This window comes from Harpia harpyja, chromosome 6 (assembly GCF_026419915.1).
Source record: "Harpia harpyja isolate bHarHar1 chromosome 6, bHarHar1 primary haplotype, whole genome shotgun sequence".
NCBI lineage: Eukaryota > Metazoa > Chordata > Aves > Accipitriformes > Accipitridae > Harpia > Harpia harpyja.
The window spans coordinates 24,768,135-24,787,848 of NC_068945.1; the positions used below are offsets into that span (position 1 = coordinate 24,768,135).

Below are 19,714 nucleotides of genomic sequence, written 5' to 3' on the forward strand. Positions count from 1 at the left end.
ACACCCTGCAACTTTTCCTGGAAACTGTCATTTTATACTGAGCAATTCCAGGAAGAAGGGCAGAATGAGCTGCTTACCAAGTTTAGCAGGAAATGATGGAGCCATCAGGAAAGGGTAGTAAGGCAGAAGAGAGAAATCCCACTTGTCTGGGAAAGTTCCTGTCCTGTGCAGAGCTAAGCAGGCAGGTCCTGCTCCACCCCCACTTCCCCCACCTGTGTGGGCTTGCCTGGAAATTCCTCCCCACCATCATCATCCACTCACTGGCTCCAGCCTGCGGCATGGTTGTCGCTTCGCTTGCACATCCCTGCGTACATCTGTGTAAGTGTGGGCACAGCTGAGCTGAAATCCAAAGCTTGATCTATTGTCTTCTTTAAACAGTTGTGATTTTATGTTTTTATGTTTGTACAGAGTGGGAATGATTTTCTTTCAAGCTAAGAATACTGTTTGTAAGTATCAAAGCAGTGCAGTACAGAGGCTTTCATTCATTGTGAGGTTTTGAACATGGTGATAAGTTTTCCTTTTTCTGCAAACATTTTCAGAAGTTTTTCTTCACGCCTACAAACCAAAATACGTCAGCAACTCTGCATAATAGTGAGTTGTAAATAACTGATTCATAGTCATCACACGTTCACAGATTTTATAGTGTAAAACACAGAGTAAACATGTTCTGATGTAGTGATTTCTCTTTTCAGTTTGACACAGGTGATCCGAAAGTTTGCAAAGCAGCTGGATGAGTGGCTGAAAGTAGCTCTCCACGATTTACCAGAAAACTTACGAAATATCAAATTTGAATGTATGTATTGCCCAATCTCTCTTCTATTAACTTGGGATGTATATAGTGTTTATTGATTACAAATTAATTGGAAGCGAGACTAATGTTCTTTTAGGAATTAAAAGCTGTCAGCATTATAAATCTTGCATTCACTTACAATCTCCACTTGTTCATGAAAACCAATTTCATTTAGTGAAATGAGGCACTGCTCAAAATGAGAAGAATTGCTTTTCCGTTCTTGTGGATTCTGATAAGAAATTAATTTTGTTGATAGTAAGCAAACATTAGGGATGATATTAGGCAAAGGAAATTATTAAACAAACCTTTAGGCTAGCACAATTTGAATACAGCTTGAGGCCCTTGCTCAAAAAAGTGCCAGAGTTAAAAATGAAGGAGATCAAATTACCCTGTCACCACAGGAAAGGGCACTAGTCCTTTTCAGACGTGCTTTGTAGATGCCTGCAGTGCACATCACCTATTGATAAAGCCTGCTTTATTTCACGGCTCTCAATTCTTTGCCTTTCATGAGCACTAAATTCCACACCACAAAGTTAAAGGGGAAAAAAAAAAAAAAACTAATTTAGGAGAAGGATTAACTATTTTGATCAGCATGGAAAATTAGGTGTATATTTTACTGAGAACAGTTAGGATGTAAGCTGGAACAACTAATTTTAGGGTTTTTTGCATTGTTTACTAATTTATTTTAAAAGTTACACAAAGTCAGAACTGAGAATATGCTTTATCACATCTTTGTCAGTTCAAAATATCGAGAATCTGCAACAACAAAATCTTTTCCAATCTTACAGGGAGAGAGAAAGAGGTGGACAATACACTTTCTAGTCATTCTGAATCTGTACTCTTTAACTGCCTCTATGTACAGTACAGAGGGAAAACCTACTCTGTGGCCATGTCTAAGGCCTGTTTGGATAGATCTGCAAGTCTTTGGTGATTTTAGTATAAGGAAAAACTTGAGTGTATCCTACCTTTTACAGGAGCCTTTGTTGCTTCTGCAATTGTTTCCTCCTCATCAGAATTTGTGATAGTGTACGCAGTCAGTGGAGGTACTGACAGGAGTAACTGCAAGCCTTGGTCATGTTTGCAGTTTCCAAGTCACAGATTCAGAAGAAGATGCCCAATACAACATTTAAAAAGTTCATTTTCCAAGTATAGGAAATACCTTAATACAAGGTCCGTATCACTTGGAAAGAGCTAAAACAGGAGCAGAGGACTGGCAGGTACCTCCTGGGCCATCTTACCCCATAGCATATTAGTAGATCATATAATCACTTTCAGAAACTTTGATCAAATTCTACCTGAAACTGTATCAGATTTGAGCTCCTACTAGTCCAGTCAAAAGTTTGTTTGCATTAAGACTTAGCAACCTTTTCTGATTTCCACGCATAATGTAGCTATCATTATTTTATGCCCACTTGTTCTCGCACCAACATTTTTCTTTCTACTAAATAGTTCTTTCTGGTCTTCAGTTCCTTTGTATATCAAGAGAAAATTTGCTATGCTGAACAAGCAAAGCTCTTCCATTGTCCTCTACCTTTCTCTTGTCATCTCATTATTCACAGCATCTATAAATCATTGCTTGTAATATGCCTCTGTAAAAGTGATTGAGCATTCAGATTTAAGGTTTTAGGTCAAGGTTTAAACTAAGTTAAAACTGGGCTATTTGAATGCACTTTATGTAGCCACAATTGTATATAGGGAACTGGATATATTTTTTTCATTCTTGTTTTAATTTAGTATTTTCAGAAGTAACTTTCTTTATTTAGCACAGTATGTAAATATGTATCTCTTCTTTGCTGCAGTGTCCAGAAGATTCTCACAAATACTCCGGCGACAGACATCACTAAATCATCTCTGCCAAGTAAATATTTCAGTTACCCAAGTTTGCTGAATGCCATTTTTACTGACTTTTCCAATAATTTTATGAATTGGCAGGCTGAACTTTTCTCAGAGAGGAAGAGATCTTGTTAGCAGTTTGTCTCCAATATTTATTGTGACTATCTTTACAAAATCAAAAAGTAATCAGCAAAAAATGCTTTCCTAGATAACTGGCAACCCCTGATCATTATGTTCAGCAGGGTACTTTTACAAAACAAATTATTATTTGATTTGAAGAGATGGTTCCTTTCCAGGAAATAAATGAGAGATATTCCATTGATTTCAGAGCAGTTTGTATTAGGCCTATTGCAAAGCAAGAAAAATTTCTATATGCCTGACAATAAATTCCAAGTCTAATTGTATATTATAAATCAAATGCAAATTAGTAAAAAATAAAACAGTTGAACCATTGGGGTTTTAAATAGAAATATTCTTGCAACCATAGGAAGTGAATATAAAAACTACTCTGAAGTGTTTGTTTTTCACCAGTTAGTTTAGATAACAATAACTTATCAAAAAGTCATGAGGTCAAATTCTGTGTAGTATAAAAAAGGGGAGAATGCATTGAATTCATTAACATTTCACCCACGTATTGGAGCAGTTTGTTTTCCCTGTCACACTGAAAGCTCTACTTTTGGAAGGTATATCCGACACCCCAGGTTAACCCTGTGAGTGGTGAAGCCCACAGGAAGAGGCTCTGGGGAAAAAAACCTCACTCCTGCAAGGATTTCTTTGTAGATCTCTTCCTCCATTATTTTAGTGGTGGAGGCAGAGATACCAGTGCTACCTTTCCCCAAACACAGTGGATCATCACTGAACTTTGGAGGTCCATAGGGCTTCAGAGGAAATCAAGATACAGAGACCGCAACCTTCTGCATCAGACCTGGGATCAAACAGTTTACTTACATGAAGGTCTCTTCAAATGCACCGTTTCCTTGGGGAAGCTGATAAACTTAGTGTGGGTTATCATCTCTGCTTAACTTACAGAGCTCTGGTGTATGTTATATGACCATGACCTTGTGTCACTTCCTTTCCTCTCAGCCCATCCTCCCCATTATCAACAGCAGATCACTGTCTCAACCAGCCAAGAAGCAGATCTGATGTGGAGGCAAATGAACTTTAACTTTTTCACGTGGCTGAGGGAAGAATGAGAGTCTTCATAGTTTGGGAGAGGAGAGGGTGCAAACCTGAGTGGGGTTTGTTTGGTTTTGGCTTGATTTTTCTGGTTGCTTTTTGGTTTTGAACTGAAGCTGGCCTTGAAAACCAACAGAGAGCTGTTAGAGATTGAGGAGTCTAGCAACTGCACCACCAGATTAGGGTTGCTCATCAGGGTTTGTGGTGGATGCAGTTGAAATACTTGCAGTTGATTAAAGTAGGCAAAATGACTTGGGAGTTCTCTGTGGTTAGAGGGCCCTGTAACGTCCATAAGACATCAAGCTGGTGGGTGGGGGTCCAGGAGGAGTATCAACTTAGTGAGCCTAGCTAAGGAAGCGGAAAAGGGGATAAAGCCTATTTTTTAACCTAATAAACCATAAACTAATGAATAGATTGGATTGGATTACAGGCATCAAGAACGGTGATCCACAGTGCAGACATCACATTTCAAATGCTGGAGGACTGGAGGAATGTGGATCTGAATAGCATTACCAAACAAACCCTCTATACTATGGAGGACTCACGGGAGGAACACAGAAAGCTCATCATACAATGTAAGAGCAGAACCCTCAGATAAAGCCAGGTGAACTTGGTTTCCTGCTGGAAACAAAGCTCAGTGAAAATAACACTGGTTTTGCAGCCATTGGTTTGTTTGGAGGCTTAAGATAAATATAGAGGCATTTATCAAAATGTAAGGCAAAACCCAGTCAAGGTCTTATGTTTTGAGGCATAGATCTGGGCACTCTTCCGTTATCAAGTTTGTTTCTAGTATCCAGAACAGCTCGTGGCACAAAACCTGCACCCAAATTCAAAAGGACTTTTTTTCCATGAACTTGAGCAAATGAAATCTATGAGTTAACCATTGAATGTGATAAAGTCCAATTTCTCCCACTGTAGAATTGCAGGAGAGTTGTCTTTTGAATGGTTTTGATACTGAAGTGCCTGTGTATTTGAGTCCATTGTAAACTTCTATTTGTAAAAATCTCCATTTTAGACAGTGTTTTCATAAACAAGATCATTGATGGGGTAAGCTTTTACCCTGAACTTTTATGAGTAAGTCAAGTCCCATATCGAGCAAGCTAATTGGCTAATTTAGATTCTGCCTAGTATAGTGAAGGGCATGAACTGAAAAGTGACTTTGGGGATGTTGGCAAATTGGTTTTAGAGTCAAAGATCTTTTGCAAATATAAAATTTAACTTGCATTTTCCAGCAAGCGTGCATGGTTGTAAGCTTAGGTGTAACCTTATGCACACTGAGTTTGTCCCTCTGAGGCACCAGAGGTGACCAGCTTTGTTTTTAGCATCATTCATAACCTCACTTCCCTGTGAACCCATTTGTTGTATTGCCATCTCTTTCTTGAGGAGGACCAGTCATCTTTTATCCAGAACCAGTCTTAATGGGGAGCAACCTGGGCAACCACTTGTGGGAGCCCTGCAAGGGTAGGTTTGCTAGTGGGGTAACTCTTTCAGTGAGTGGCTGGGAAGAGGAGGGGTGACAGCTTCGCTTGTACACTGGACCCTGCAATGTTGACTTTGGCACTCATCCCACCATGTTAACACTAGAATTCTTCTCCCCAGTTTAGGGATGGGCATTGCATTCTCTGTTAGCTCTGTTTTCCAGCAAGAGGTGCTTGGTACTCTTTCCTCTCCTTCTTAACCCTTGATTCATTCCCTGACATGGCCATCTTCCCTTATGAGAAGATAGAAACTTGGCGTGGCAGCAGGGAAGGTAGCATACAGCCAGACTGGAATCCAGAAGCTGGGTGCATCCTTATGTAATCTGTTATGTTTTCAATATCTACCCAACATGCTCCTGCTGGCCAAAAAAGAGAGTTCTCAACGTTGTAATCCCTAGTAGCAGCAACAATTTTGGTTCTCATTCCGAAAATCCTTACTGTTTAGGAAAGCTTTATGTATATGTGCTAACTATTTAAATACAAGCTTAAGTGTAATAAAATCACATGGAATTTTCCTGAATGCTAATGGATTTAAACACATGTTTTTCCACATTTTAGGTCCATATAGTCCAAGAAGCAATTGCTCAGAAATGGTAACCTAATATGAATGTTCATCATGAGATGGGATTCCACTGAGATGTGCAGATATGTATAGAGATTACTCTAGAACTTAGATTTTATTTTTTTTCCCCCATCTTTGATGTTTATTCTACTTGGCCAAAGATCTTTTCAAAGATCACACTCTGTGTGACTCATATGACATGGAGTTAAGGCCTGCTTTCACATTCTTAGTTATTGTAACTTAAAAAAAAAAATGTTTATAAGCCTATAAGCAAGCTTAGAGACAAAGAGAGAAAAATCACTGGGTATAACAGAAACTCTTTCCTGCTCTGCTATGGTAGCTATCTCTGACGTGGTTTCTTCTTTATTCCCTCTTTCTCAGATCCTGTTCAGGTATTTTTAACAGTCACTAAAGGCTAAACAGTTACTTTTCTTAAATAGGTCATTGTACACCGTTTCATTGCTCCAGCAGCAAAGCAGACAACTTATTTGTTTTTCCCTTCTTGCTCGCTTCTTTGCACTGCATATGAATTACTTCATGTAATGCCATGTTTTTGTCCAGCCAAATACTCAGGTAAGGAGACAACATTTAGATTTCTCTGTGATCCTGTTCTGAATAAAGGGAGGTTGCCCATTCAATAAAACAATGAAACAAGATAAGGGTGGCCCAAACATCATTATTTCCTTTCTTCCCAAAGTAATGTTTCTGACCATCCAGCCTTTGCAAGTTTAAGGTAAACAAAGTTATAGTCAGGTGTGAAGCAAATGCATTCCTGTTCATCTTGTTGATCCAACTTAAGAGACCAGGGAGCTTGTTCTTTGCATTATTGTTGAATAGTCTCTCTGGCTCACTTCTCTAGCTATCATCTCTAAGCCTTGCCTCCTCCACCTCCCTCACTATCTTTCCTATTGTGGGAAATCCCTTCCTCCTGTTATTTATAATTAAGCATAAATGGAAATGCATAGCACATTGAGATCATCCTGTAACACAGTAGGTAGGAAGTATCTTTCGTCTTGACTTACTGGGCTTTTTATTTTAGCTGAGTTGAAGAATAGTTTCTTAAGGTGTCAAAGCACATGACTCTCTGTCTTCCAGCCATTCATTCTCATAAATAAACTAGAGACTTGCAGTTTTAAGAGCTGCAGTTGAATGACTTGATTGTTTTTACTTTCTGTATTAAAATATGAATATGTGTACTTGGGAGAGGTTAAAAAGTATACAGGTTGCTTTTTGAAACTCTTCTCGATAAATTAAGTATAGCATTTGTGCATTGGTAGCAATTTGTTTTGAAGAAGTAGAAGTTTATGGAAATTCTTTGTGTTTGTGTCTGGCATTGCAAATAATAGATGATTTGCAGCAGTTAAATCATGTTTTTGCAACTAAAGCATTATACAGATGAGAGCCCTGTCAACAATACTCATCCACTTGGTGCTTAGAAGATTCTTTATGCATTTCTAAATCAATTTCATGCATGACCTTTTTTCATCACCAGGGTCAAGGCCTAGCTTTGCACTCTTCGTAGAGAACACCATAAATGTTTCACTTCCGGGCATACCAGACAGCTGAAGCTTAAAACAAACGATTAATTTTAAATAATAGGTCCTGATTTGCTCACATTAAAGTACCACTTCTAGTCACTCCATCACTTTCAGTAGAAACAAGATAAGAGACCGAGCAAACTTACTGGGTCAGCATCAACAAAGATATATTTGTTATAGCTAAGCAATTTATTATAAAAACCAAGCAAACTTGTGATGTTATTGACAGCTTTTTGTGATTTGTTTCTCTTTTGTTCAAAATGGACTCCAAGTACTGAGGTGGGCTATTTTTATTTTGTCTGCCAGTGTATCAGGAGTTTGATCACCTTCTGGAGGAGCAGTCCCCCATTGAGTCATACATCGAGTGGCTGGATTCCATGGTGGACAGATGTGTTGTAAAGGTTGGTAAGCAGGAGTAAAGACCTGACTCGCTGATGTGCATTATGAGCTCTATTCAGGTCATAGATTTTTAGCAAAAATAGACAAACAGACACACACCAAAAAAAAATAAAATAAAAAAAAAGGCACCACACATTTGGTAATAAGCACGAGTAAAGCAGCAGTGGACAAAATATCACCAATTTTCATGGAGAACTGCTCACATTCAGGATTCTGCTTTATTCTGCTCTTGTCTGTTCTATCCCAAAAGATGATATTCAAGAATGGAACAGGGCTGAGGTTTCCAATCAAATCAATATTTCAGGGATATGGAGAGATGAGTTCAGAGTCATCCTAATGACATAGTGCAAATAAAAGCGGAATCTAGTCTGGCCTTTTAAGATTTTAATGAAAAGGTTATTTAGGCTATCTAATTCATTTATATACATTCAGATGTAAAGATGAAAGTCTACATTACCATTCAGTCAAGGACACATTTATGTTGCCTTTTGAGCTGATTTGAGATACCAAGGACTTGTATTTTATTTTCATTTAAGTGCATACAGAAACCTACTAACAAATCTTTAAAAAACATTTTCAGAAGTGATCAGGCATCACCATAATTTTACATAGAGTATGAAACTATATGACTGACTATTTTAACTTCTGTCACTAACTATACTTTGTATTAGGATGTTCTATTAGAATTTAAACTCTTCATTCCAGTTGTTAGAGCTAAGAAGTAAAAAAAAAAAAACAAAAAAACCAAAATGCCTGCCTCTCTGTTGCAAAAGATCCATACAGAAAACAGCAGGTACTTCCCCAGATTACTTGAAATACATTGGTTGTTTTGGGGAACTTTTCTTTTAGTCAGTGGAATGCAATTTGAAATTCAGACCATAACTGTTAATTTTCATGAAGAACTTGACATGAGTTTTATTAGCTGATTGGATGAACCTAATTCTTTAACTCACATATGGCTATAGTAAATACATTTTTGAAGAGCTGATGCCCAAAGTGTGCTTTCTGGAAAGTATTTTTCCTAATAAAATGACTATGTGAATTCACAAAAATAAAAACATGAAGGAACAAAAAAATTCATATTCAACACTAAACTGTAATTGAAATATTAATATAAATTTTCATTGTAGAGCAAGCATTCTTGATTATAAATTGCTTTCTTGACTAGGAAGCAAGAATGAACATGTAAGTAATTAGGTTAAGATGAAGATCAGAGCAATTTTTTGGCAGTCCTTTCATCATTTATAAAGGAGATTCAGTCTTGGTATTGAATAGTACTTTATGATTGCCTCTTTCTGAAGGTTGTATATGGGTACAATGTGGTTTTCTGTGCAAGGTTGGTTTTTTGGTTTTTGTTTTTTTAATTTTTAGTGTGTATTTTAATGTGAAGACAATGGTAAGTAGTTTTTCAGTATAAAAAAAGAAGACGGATATGTGCATCATTCAGCTGTATCAGGCAGTCAAAATAAAAGTTTCTCCATGACAGATATATCTGTGTTCTTGCAGGTAGCTGCCAAGAGACAAGGCTCTTTGAAGAAAGTAGCTCAGCAGTTTCTCCTGATGTGGTCCTGTTTTGGCACTCGAGTGATTCGGGACATGACTTTGCACAGTGCACCCAGTTTTGGTACTTTGATTTTGTTGTAATAATTGCATGCCACAGTCAAAAAAAAATCTGTAGCCTGGCTTGTAATGTACAGTTTAAGTGAAAACATAACCAGTTTTCACATGTCAGTAGCCCCAACTCTTTTTTTAATAGAGCCCTGGACATTTGGAAATAATGCTCAGACAGATGTCTGTCTTCAAGATCTAGCCAGGGGAGATGGAAACATTACTACTTCCTTCTGTTTGTTGTTAGGCAGTAGCTGGAGTTATCAGTCACAGGTCAGCTGGAAGAGAGGATTACAGGAGCATTCCCTAATGCACTTCAGTGCAAAGTGAGCTGGTTACCCAAACCACTCTGACCACGTGTTATGCTAAGAGAGATGACTTTGCACTGAAGTGGATGAAAAGGTTGCCAGTGAACCACTTTGCCAGCTCTGCTTTTAAAGGACATAGCATTTTAAACTAGTCTTTGCAAAATGAGCGTGTTCCCGTACCCTGGACAGATTCTCTTCCATTCTCTTAGAAATCAGTCAGGGTGGAAAAATAGACTTTTACTTTTTAAATGAAAAAGCATATTGCTTTTCTACACAGTTTCAAAAGGGGCTTTGTCTTGAATCCTGGGATACAAACAGTTCAGATTAAAATAAGTTAAAAGGAGGAATGATTGAAAATGGACTGCTGTGTCATGAGTGTGAACATTCACAGTCACTCGGGACCAGATTTTGCATGAGGGATGGTTTTTATAAATGCACATTTTTCTGAATATGTTAGTAGATTAATAATGAATGAATTTATGAAGGCACTGCATTGAATAACTGTGAGTTTTCTGCCAGACGAGCTTTGATGTCCTTTATGCTGTTAGAACCATCTAATAGCGTAAATTCAGATACCAATCAGAGATAGGCACAATATGGTCTGTATTTATATTCTAATCTGAAAATACTTTTGTTGGTTTCCCAGTGTAAAGAGTTTTCCAAAGAGGTATTAGTGAGTCACTACTAGACATCAGGATAGTGAGCATCCCCAAGATGATCACAATTTCCATCTGCTAGCTTGTTTTCAGCACCAGTATCCTGGTCACATCTATTTTCCACCTCCTCTAGGACTCATTTTGTTTTGAGTCAGTGACTTGAGTCACTGCAGCTTTTCTTTTGTCGTGGGCATAAAAGTAGCTGATTGCTTAACAGTATACTTTCCCCCAGTGTTCAAAAATCCCTTTGCATGAGTGTTGAATAAATGCTGAATTTTGTTTTCCAGCACTTTGGGTTGCTACACTTCTCTCTGCAGGCATAATCCCAACCTGTGAAACACACCAGTACCCAACAAATGAAAAAACATCCTGCATTAGTGCAGTGTTGAGGTTATGCTGTCACAAGTCATGAAATGCTGACATTAAACTGCCCCTAAGGATACGTTATTGCTACTGAATTTCATATTATGACATTATTTTTATTCCTGTTCAGGATATGTTTGTAACCTAATCAAGCCTTCTCTGTTTCAGAGCATCAATCACAAAAACATCTTTAATCAAAAGGGGATTCCTCAAACAGATATTAGACCACTAGTTGTCTGGACTGTCTGTACAGGGATTCTCAGCTGTGATTTCTTACTTATTAATAGAAACATTTATAAACTTGCCATGTAGCGAGTAAATGAGAAGATTCAGAATTATTTGTTGGTTCGAGTTTGGGACCCACTACAATATGATATGTCAGAACTACCAAAATAACTTACCTGTTGTCTCTGTTATAAATTTGGCTCTTGAATGTCTCATTTTTGAGAACTTTAACTGCTCAGCTAAGTTTGCAGGGTTTGGGGGGTTTTTTTTGTCTTTTTAGTTCACTGAGTATATTTGTGTGTACAAATGCATGATTCTCATTCTTCAATGGACACACATCTTTGAAAATGAATTTGATACATTTATATGTAACCACCGTGAGGGAAAGAATGTGCTGGTCTTAGCTGATGTGTTTTTCATGGGTATGTGGTGTTATAATTAGAACTGCATCAACAACTGCTTTTCAATTTGGTAGCAAAGCAAGAGTTAAAAAAAAAAACCATTATCGTGCTCAGTGTGACGCTGAGATAGTTTGGGATTTTCATCAAATTCAGAAATCTTTATTTTTAAAAAAGTAAAATCAAAGAGAATTCTTTTGCACCTGCCACATTTTGGTGCTTAGACCACAGTTGCCTGCCTCAGCAGTCTTGAAGCAGTGTTAATCACTGCCAGAATAAGTTCTCTAACCAAAGGGCTAGAGGATTTCTCCTGCGGGAAGGTTTTCTCATCTTTTCTGTTGAAACTGTTTCACTTTGTACAAACCGCATAACGTTTGTTGAGCTGCAGTGGTCTGCAGCCTGCTAGGTGGGTTGTCTCCTGGGAGGTGATGTGACAAGTGTTGGTTCAGGTGCAACTCCAGTGGAGGCAGGAGATCTGAGCCTTCAGGTTTTCAAAGGGGAGACTGATACAAAAAACATATTCTCATCCTATCAGGCAGAAGCCTGGGCTATCCCTTGTTTCCCCCAAAATGTCCCAAATGTTATTTAGCCACGGACACAAATTTATAGTAATTTGTATTGATGATGCTACTCTTTCACTGCAAGGCCATTTGACGCATTGCTCATTAATTAAGAGTTGAGCGAGTTCCAAAAGAATAACCCCTGAATGTAAACAGCTCAGAGCTAGATGGCAGAAACTCTTCTGCACTTAATCTTGCACAGTTCCTTCTAGCTTTTCAGAATAATGTATATATTTAAGTGAGTTCTGTGGAGAGAAACAAAGACTGATTTACTATTCTAAATATTTACATCTATATAGCTTTGTTCTTGACTTAGATAAAACATTTTGCATTTTTACTGCATTGGAAACAGTTTCAGTGGATGGATTTTTAATTATTTTTTCCACCTCAAGCAATATATATACTCAGATGCTCTCAATGTAATTTTTTTTTAAAGTAAAATAATGTGTTAATGATGGAATCTTTACTATATACAGGATGGTATATTTTTATCTTGGAAATATATGACACAGAAATCTGATTGGAGGAAGGTGGAATACCTGCCACTGGACTGGCTAGCACGGAGATTTGATTCTGCAAAGCTTTTAAGCATGGTGGCATGGGCAGGTTGAAACAATCCCTGGCAGAAAAAAGCTCCTCTCCCTCTCCCTTTTCCTCTCTGCCTGCCTCCTTCCCTCCCTCCCTCCTTCCTGTCTATGCATATCAAAGGCACAGTTGGTGGCAGTGTTTGGGTAATGCATCCAGTCTGTAAAGTAACTAATTAGTAATAGGAGCTCCATGATTTTCTGCAGATCTGGAAATCTCACTGTTGTTTTGCTACTTACACGTCATGGCTGTATCTGTTAATAGCTGCTGATACTTACTGTATATTAGCTGGGTAATCATTGCCATGATTTCTGTTAACTCCTGAAAATTAGAGCCAAATGCTATTTCTTATTGTAACTACAGTCTCTTGAATGCCTTCTTACCTCTTCCTAAAGAAGTGTATGGTTTACCAGCCACAGTTGGATGCATTTCAGTACTTAAAGATATACTTGAAAACCAAATAGTTTCATGTGAAAAACAGTAGCTTGCAAACACAGAATAAATTATTGTACTTTGTGCTGAATAGCTATTCACTGTGTAGCTGAAATGCGTGCCCTGATATTGGTTTCACTCTATAGCTTACATTTCATTTGACTCATTTAAAAATGTAAAAATATTGCATTCATTCAGTACCAACAACTTGTTTGTCTAGTGTCTTTCACGCAAATTCTGGGCTCAAAAACTCTATACAGAGTTTAAAAATACACAGTGGGAGAAATAATAGGAGAGGAAGAGAGAAATTCAAAAGGCTGACAAGGGCACCGGAGTGTTTTTAAATGCTGCATTCAGTATTGCCAACCCCAAGCCTTCAAAATAAAACATTAGACCCCCCAAAAACAAAGACATATTTTAAAAATAGCAAATCTTGGGGTTTTGTTGTTTGCTTGCTAGCATTTTAGTGTTTAGTGTTTGCACTTCCAAATATTTTTATGAAACTACAAGCAACTTTCCTTAATTTTATTTTATTTTTTTTAATTAAAGGTGAATAAGGAGTTTGATGGGGAACACTAAATACCCTGAGCTTTATACCACCACATGAAGTTTGCCAGTATTTAGGCCCGTTTTTCTTACTTGGAAATACTTATCAGTAGTAACTGCACAAAAGTCCATAGAAACTTTCCACTAAAAAACTGCAGTCAGAAGAAGAGTGAGCATTTTGTGGAGGTTCTTGGTAATCTAGTTTTCCAGTGGGGAAATCCTAGGTCAGTAACAAGGTGATCAGCCAGGTTTGCTGTCTTTATTGTACTGCTAAATTGAATAGAACTTTATTTAAGACTTTGAGCCCAAAAGATTTCTAAAAACAGATTCTCTGCAGTAGTTAAGATCTCTGCTATTTACCCTTGCAAGGCTGGGCAAGCTTGTTACCATATTGATTTGCATGGATACGTGAAACAAATGAAAAACTGACTGCTTCAGGTTCACCAACAGCCAGATTTCCTCCCCATAGCAAAGGTGTTGCAATCATGTATGTCCTTTTTCTGTGCTGCCTTGCCCAAGAACACAAAGGCGTACGTTCACCTCCCAGTGTGTGTGCTCAGCTTGTATCAGTGACGACAGAAGCCATGCAGGCATGGAGTGAGAGAATGAAACACAAAGACCATCCAGGTCACAAAGAAAAAGAATGTGCTCAGAGCTGCTTTGAAAGCTGAATTGCCAGCTAGAATTGTATAAGGATATAGGGTCTTTCAAACCACCTCTTCTGCCCTTCAACAGTATGTTTGAGTAGAGAAGTTGGAGTAGGGGTAGTTATGCTTTGCTGTCGTAAAAGCTAGTATCCCAAGATAGACCTAACTTTCCTGTGAAGAAACCAATCATGAAATTTGATTGAATTTGAAACTTGTTGCATTTTTTTCCCAGGGAAATGTTTTTCCTCAAAATGTAGTAATGGAATTTTGAAAGGAACACATCAAGATGAGGCAATTTTTTTGTCTGGCAGTAGTTGATCTCTGTTTCCCTCTCAGCTGGTGATCTTTCTCTGGTTTAAGCCAGCTGCTGCACTGGCTATTATTTTAACCTGACTGCATTTGCAGTTGCCAGAGTTGTTTAATGACTTATATGAACATGCTATAATATTCTATGCAAGTCTAAATAAACATAGGAGCTTTTAAAAAACAAACAAACAAACAGACATTGTAGGATCAAATCCTGTCTGGAGCTATTACAGGTACTCTGTGTCATGGAGTCTATTGCATAAACTGACCAAACTCCATCTTGATACTTGTCAGTCCTTCCCATGCGGATGAATGTTATTCCTTTCGGGAGGACACTACACAATGTCTTGGCTCTGATGCTTTGCTCCTCTAATTTTCCTCTGAAATGCATCTATGTTCTCTTCTTACACATCTATTTTTGTGGCTATGAGTGCTCTAGAGCAAACATTTCTTCACCATCCCTGACATCTATCCTTCTTTATAAATTATGGGAAGCAACTCACTTCCTTTCTGCAAAATGAAGCCAGCCGTGTATTTTTAGTCATTTAAAATCTATTATCCGTTCCCTGCATCCTCCTGGTAATCTTCTCCATACCAGTTTCAACTTGTACTAATTTTTCTTGAACATGGGTGACTAGAATTATATGCAATATTCTAAGTGAGGTTTCACCAGTGCGTTGTGCAATAATATTAATACTTCTGTTTCTATAGGGGTGGTATATAAATCAGAGTATAATATAAATCTCTAAGGGCAGAATTTCTTACAGTGTGCTATTAAATTTCATTTCCATTACTCTAGTCCATAGCATCACCCAGTCCTTCCTTCTAACAACATTAGCAAGTTCTCCATCTGTACTCAAATCTTGTTTAAGGATTTGTGGCAGATAGCTATCCATATAATCTCCTTTTACTATTAATTTTCAAAGTATTTTTTGACTCCATCCCCCACATTTTCTTTTGTCCATACTCTTCCCTTAAGTCCTTTAGCCCTTAAGTTTTTCACATTCCTGTCATGGCAGTTAAGACATAGTATTCATGACATCTTCAGAGGTAAGCACAGAAACAGGCCAAATGTTATGCTGCTGATATGGTTCAAACTGATAATTAGGAAAAGATAATGCGGTAGGAGAAGTATGACAGAGCAAATCTTTGGCACAAGTCTTTCCATTTAAGACATCCACAACTGCTGCTAATGCCTCTATGCTTGGCAGTTAATGGATGTCTCATCCAGTCCACGCAATGTGCTGGAGATATACCATCAGGAGATTTGAAAGATTGTTTCTACCGTCCTATTGATTACTCTCTCATTTCTTTGTCCAATGACACAGGTAGTTCAGAAAACTCACACCAGGACCTGTCACTAAGGCAACCAATTCAGGATTCTATTTCTGACAGAAACTTATACCTGGTCCTTCAGATCAAAGGAAACAATTCCACTCTAGTGTAATGGTCTAAATGGTTCAGTACTAATGTAGGAGAATAAAACTCCATCAAGTCCTATCTCTCAGCTAGGCAGCCTCCTTGCACCCTAAACCCACAATAATTCATTGTATAAGCCTGTATAAACCCAGGAATGAACAGTTTGCTAGTCCCCAGTTTTACTTTGACCTCTCTTACCTTGAGTAAGAGAGATACTTCAGTGACAGTAGTATATGGAGGCAGTCTTACTCAGTACTGTTTGTGTTGAATACCATAATCATTGGTTTAATGAGCGTATTGAGACAGTCAATGGCTTTTTTGTTTGTTCACTTTATTACCAGGGTCTTTTCACCTTATTCACTTGATGTTCGATGACTATGTATTGTACCTGCTAGAATCACTCCATTGTCAGGAGAGAGCTAATGAGCTAATGAGGGCAATGAAAGGAGAAGGAAGCACAGGTGAGTGTTCTTTTATTCACCTTTTGTTGTTTTGTTCCACTGTATTCACTATTTCCTACGTTAGGACATTTCTCTATCGTTATCTAACCCAGTGAGGCTTATCTAGGAGCAAAGTGGTTTTCAGTTCCATCATGATTTGAAATAAGTCATTTGTGACGGGGGTGTCCCTGGTTAATACATTCTGAAAGAGGCCTGCCTGGCCTGATGTAACTCTGGGTGTCTGAACCCCATTCCTAAGCACACACTTGGTGTTTCAGTAAGAGATTTTTTTACTGAGTCTTTTACCTCAGTTAGTCTGTCTAAGCCACCATTGTATTTCAGTGAATCTGGTCTTGATTCTCTCTCTCACCCTGGTTTAACACTAAATAAGTTCACTGATATTAATGGATTTTACCAGTCTAAATATGAGGGAGAGACAGGAGAAGTGAGCAAAGACAAAAACCAAAGCTATCTTTTCTGGTACGCTTATGTTCTAAGTGCCTGTACAGAAGTAGATTCCGAGTCCTACTCTACTCACTCTGCCCTGACTCACCAGAACAGAAGTGAACAGAGATTGCCTTTATTCTCTCTGCTCAGGGCAGCCCCTTGTAATGAGGGATCCTCAGTGATCTACCTTCCTTGCATCTCCCATTAATTTTGGCAAGTTAAACCCCTCTGTCACCTTTGGAAAGTTCCACTCTTCATTTTAGCTCTGGCTTAGGTTGTCACCCTGTAGATTTATGGGAAGAACATTTCAGTGATTAGGGTAATATCTTCTATGTGTTGAAAGACCTGGATTTAATTCATTGCCCTGCCATAGCCTCTTGGGTTTTTGACAAACAAGTTGCTTATCCCTGTGTACTTTCCACATAGCTTTAGCAGCTAGAACTATCCAGAGTGTCATTCTCTTTAGGCCATGAAGAGAGAAGGTCATGGCCAAAAGCCACTGGAAACCCCTGGAGATTCCTGTTTCTTTCCAATGTCTCTAGAGTGAGTAGGAGTGCCTGACTCAGTCTGGACTCCTAGTTTTAGATATCTAATAATATATTACAGGAATATAAACCTTAAGTTGTCTGTGCATGAGTTTCCTATCTATACAACAGGAAAAATAGCACTTTCCTTTAAGAGGTCTTATGAAGGTACACTGAAGCTTGTAATGCTGAATGTTATAGAAGTACTCTTTCAAAGAGTTGTGATTCCTGCAATGCATTTCTTGAAATACAGCCTACAGAATTTAACTGCTTGCATTAATTTTTTTAGTTTCTCAGTGTTCCTTGACTCTACCTTTAACTATGTATGACGATCTCTCTCTCATCCTGCAGCAGAACTACGAGAAGAAATTATTCTGAGTGAACCAGCTCCTCCAACTCCCTCCCCAGTGCCGTTCTCCCCAGCTAAATCTGCCACCTCAGTGGAAGTGCCCTCTGCCCCCTCTCCTGTCAGCAATCAGTCCCCAGAGTATGGTGTCATAGCAGCTACAACAGGTAAGTAGGCTTATAGCAGCTGGATCTGCTTGAAGATGACTTTTGCACTTAGTCACCTGAAATTGAGCCTGAGAACACCACATGCTGTCTTTCAAGAGCTGAGAAGCCTTCCCAAACAGAAATCTGTTTAAAGTATCAGTTATGCCTTCACACTGTATCCAAACATGATGTGCAATCTAACAGGATAAAGATCTGACATTTGGAGTCCAAAGGCCTAACAGGAGATCCCAGACCTCAGCATACCAGTATCTGTTCAGTAGCTGAGGCCTTCAGAAGAGCAGACCTGTCACTTTATTTCTAAATGCTTTTAAAAATCAATCCAATTTTTCATATTTCTAGCAATGCCTCAAAAGAATTATTTATGAATAGCACATTTGAGCATCTTCAATGACTTTAAGAGCAATCAGTCTCTATGAAAAATTTTATATAGTTCAAGGAAATGTGCCAGATATTTTAAGGTTTAGTGAGGTTTTCAAAATACTGAACCACTAGTGGTGGTATCTTTCAATATATTGAGACCCAAATATGTTTAAATAGCTGCACAAGTTTCTCTTGGGAATGTTTTACACTTCATTGGTAACTTTCATCTTTTAATGTTAGAGACTAGGAATTACATGTCTGAAGCCTATTTTCAGTTGCATACTCTATTATGGCAACTCATGAGGTTGTTGTATACTGGTGGGCCCACAGATGAAAAAAATTGTGCTTAAACGTATTCAACTTGTGGGCAGGATTGTCAGAAAACACTAAGCACAAAACTGGCTTCTTGTTTGTTCTGTATAAATGGGTAACCATCCTCTGTGTTCTAACATAAAACTCACTCATTACCTTTTGGATGTGGGCAGGATTGTCTGTATGATCAAAAGACAGTGTTTTCTTAACTTATGGGGAAAAAAAAAGGCAGAAATGTGAATGAATTTCAGAAGGCATTCCAGGCAGTGAAATTCCAGCTTTGCTGCTCCTCAGTGAAATGGGTGTATAATCAGAATGTGGAAACTATCACTTTTGTGACATACTAGAAAAGTTACAAAATCTTCATGAAAGAATGTCAGAAAGTGATGATTTACCACACTGGAGAATTTGGCAGTGGCTAAAGGACTAATAAATCTTTCTGACAAAGGTTTTTGATGTTTTCAAAGGCGCCACAGGGAAGCACAGTGCATAGTTGTGGTGGAAAGAGATTTAAGAACATTTGTCCCTACATCGAAACATAAGGTTTTCTCACTGTTGGAGACTATACCATATTTAAGAGGGAAATAGAATGGTATTACCCCCAGAACAGTTAGAAAAGTGACACATGATTCCTAGACATGGCAGGTAAGCACTCTGCTTTGGATCAGACAACACTGGAGGTGGTGTATATGTTTGGGTCTGGAATCGCTGATTTTGTGGGTAACTTGCTCTGTAGACCTTGTGGCCCAGTGGGATCGTTGTGATGTTATAACCAGAACTTAGTATGGTGCAGAACTGTACCCAGAAGTAAAAGACTGAAAAGCAGGGAACTGTGTGCTGTCCAGTGGCATTGACAGGAATGGAGCTTTGATGGACTTGTGTTTAGGCTGCAGAGACTGTAACTCTATGTGACTATCATAACTACTAACCCAAAGCTTATTCCATGTTTATATAATAGCCTATTTGTCAGCTATGTGGGCTTCCACCTTCAGCTTACTTGACTTAGGTACTTGACTTAGGCACAGATCTGGGCAGGCCTGGGAATTGCACGGATCTTACATATCCCTCCTGAATCCCACCAGTAATGCAAGGGAACAGACTCACACAAACATTACAAACGCAATTCCTTCTTGTTTTCATGTTGTTTATTATCTTATTATAGTCTGTTTTATTCTCTCACTCTCTAATTTTTTATGTCCTGGTAAGGCCAAGGTCAGCTAGTTTGAAGTGTCAAGCCAGAAGCAGGATCACTTGGGAACAATGGTTGAAGGACCTGCTCCTACAGTACA

At 38.4% G+C, this 19,714-nt stretch overlaps 1 protein-coding gene across 1 annotated transcript in view; it reads left to right on the top strand.

Annotated features, from left to right (window-relative positions):
- The window catches only part of RFX4 (regulatory factor X4), a 98,402-nt gene that overhangs the window by 55,867 nt on the left and 22,821 nt on the right, over positions 1-19,714 (top strand). The window contains exons 9-15 of the mRNA XM_052790884.1: positions 693-793; positions 2,590-2,648; positions 4,230-4,374; positions 7,684-7,778; positions 9,283-9,400; positions 16,171-16,290; positions 17,592-17,753. Of these exons, the coding sequence (XP_052646844.1) occupies positions 693-793; positions 2,590-2,648; positions 4,230-4,374; positions 7,684-7,778; positions 9,283-9,400; positions 16,171-16,290; positions 17,592-17,753 (800 nt within the window). The remainder of the gene's footprint in view (positions 1-692; positions 794-2,589; positions 2,649-4,229; positions 4,375-7,683; positions 7,779-9,282; positions 9,401-16,170; positions 16,291-17,591; positions 17,754-19,714) is intronic.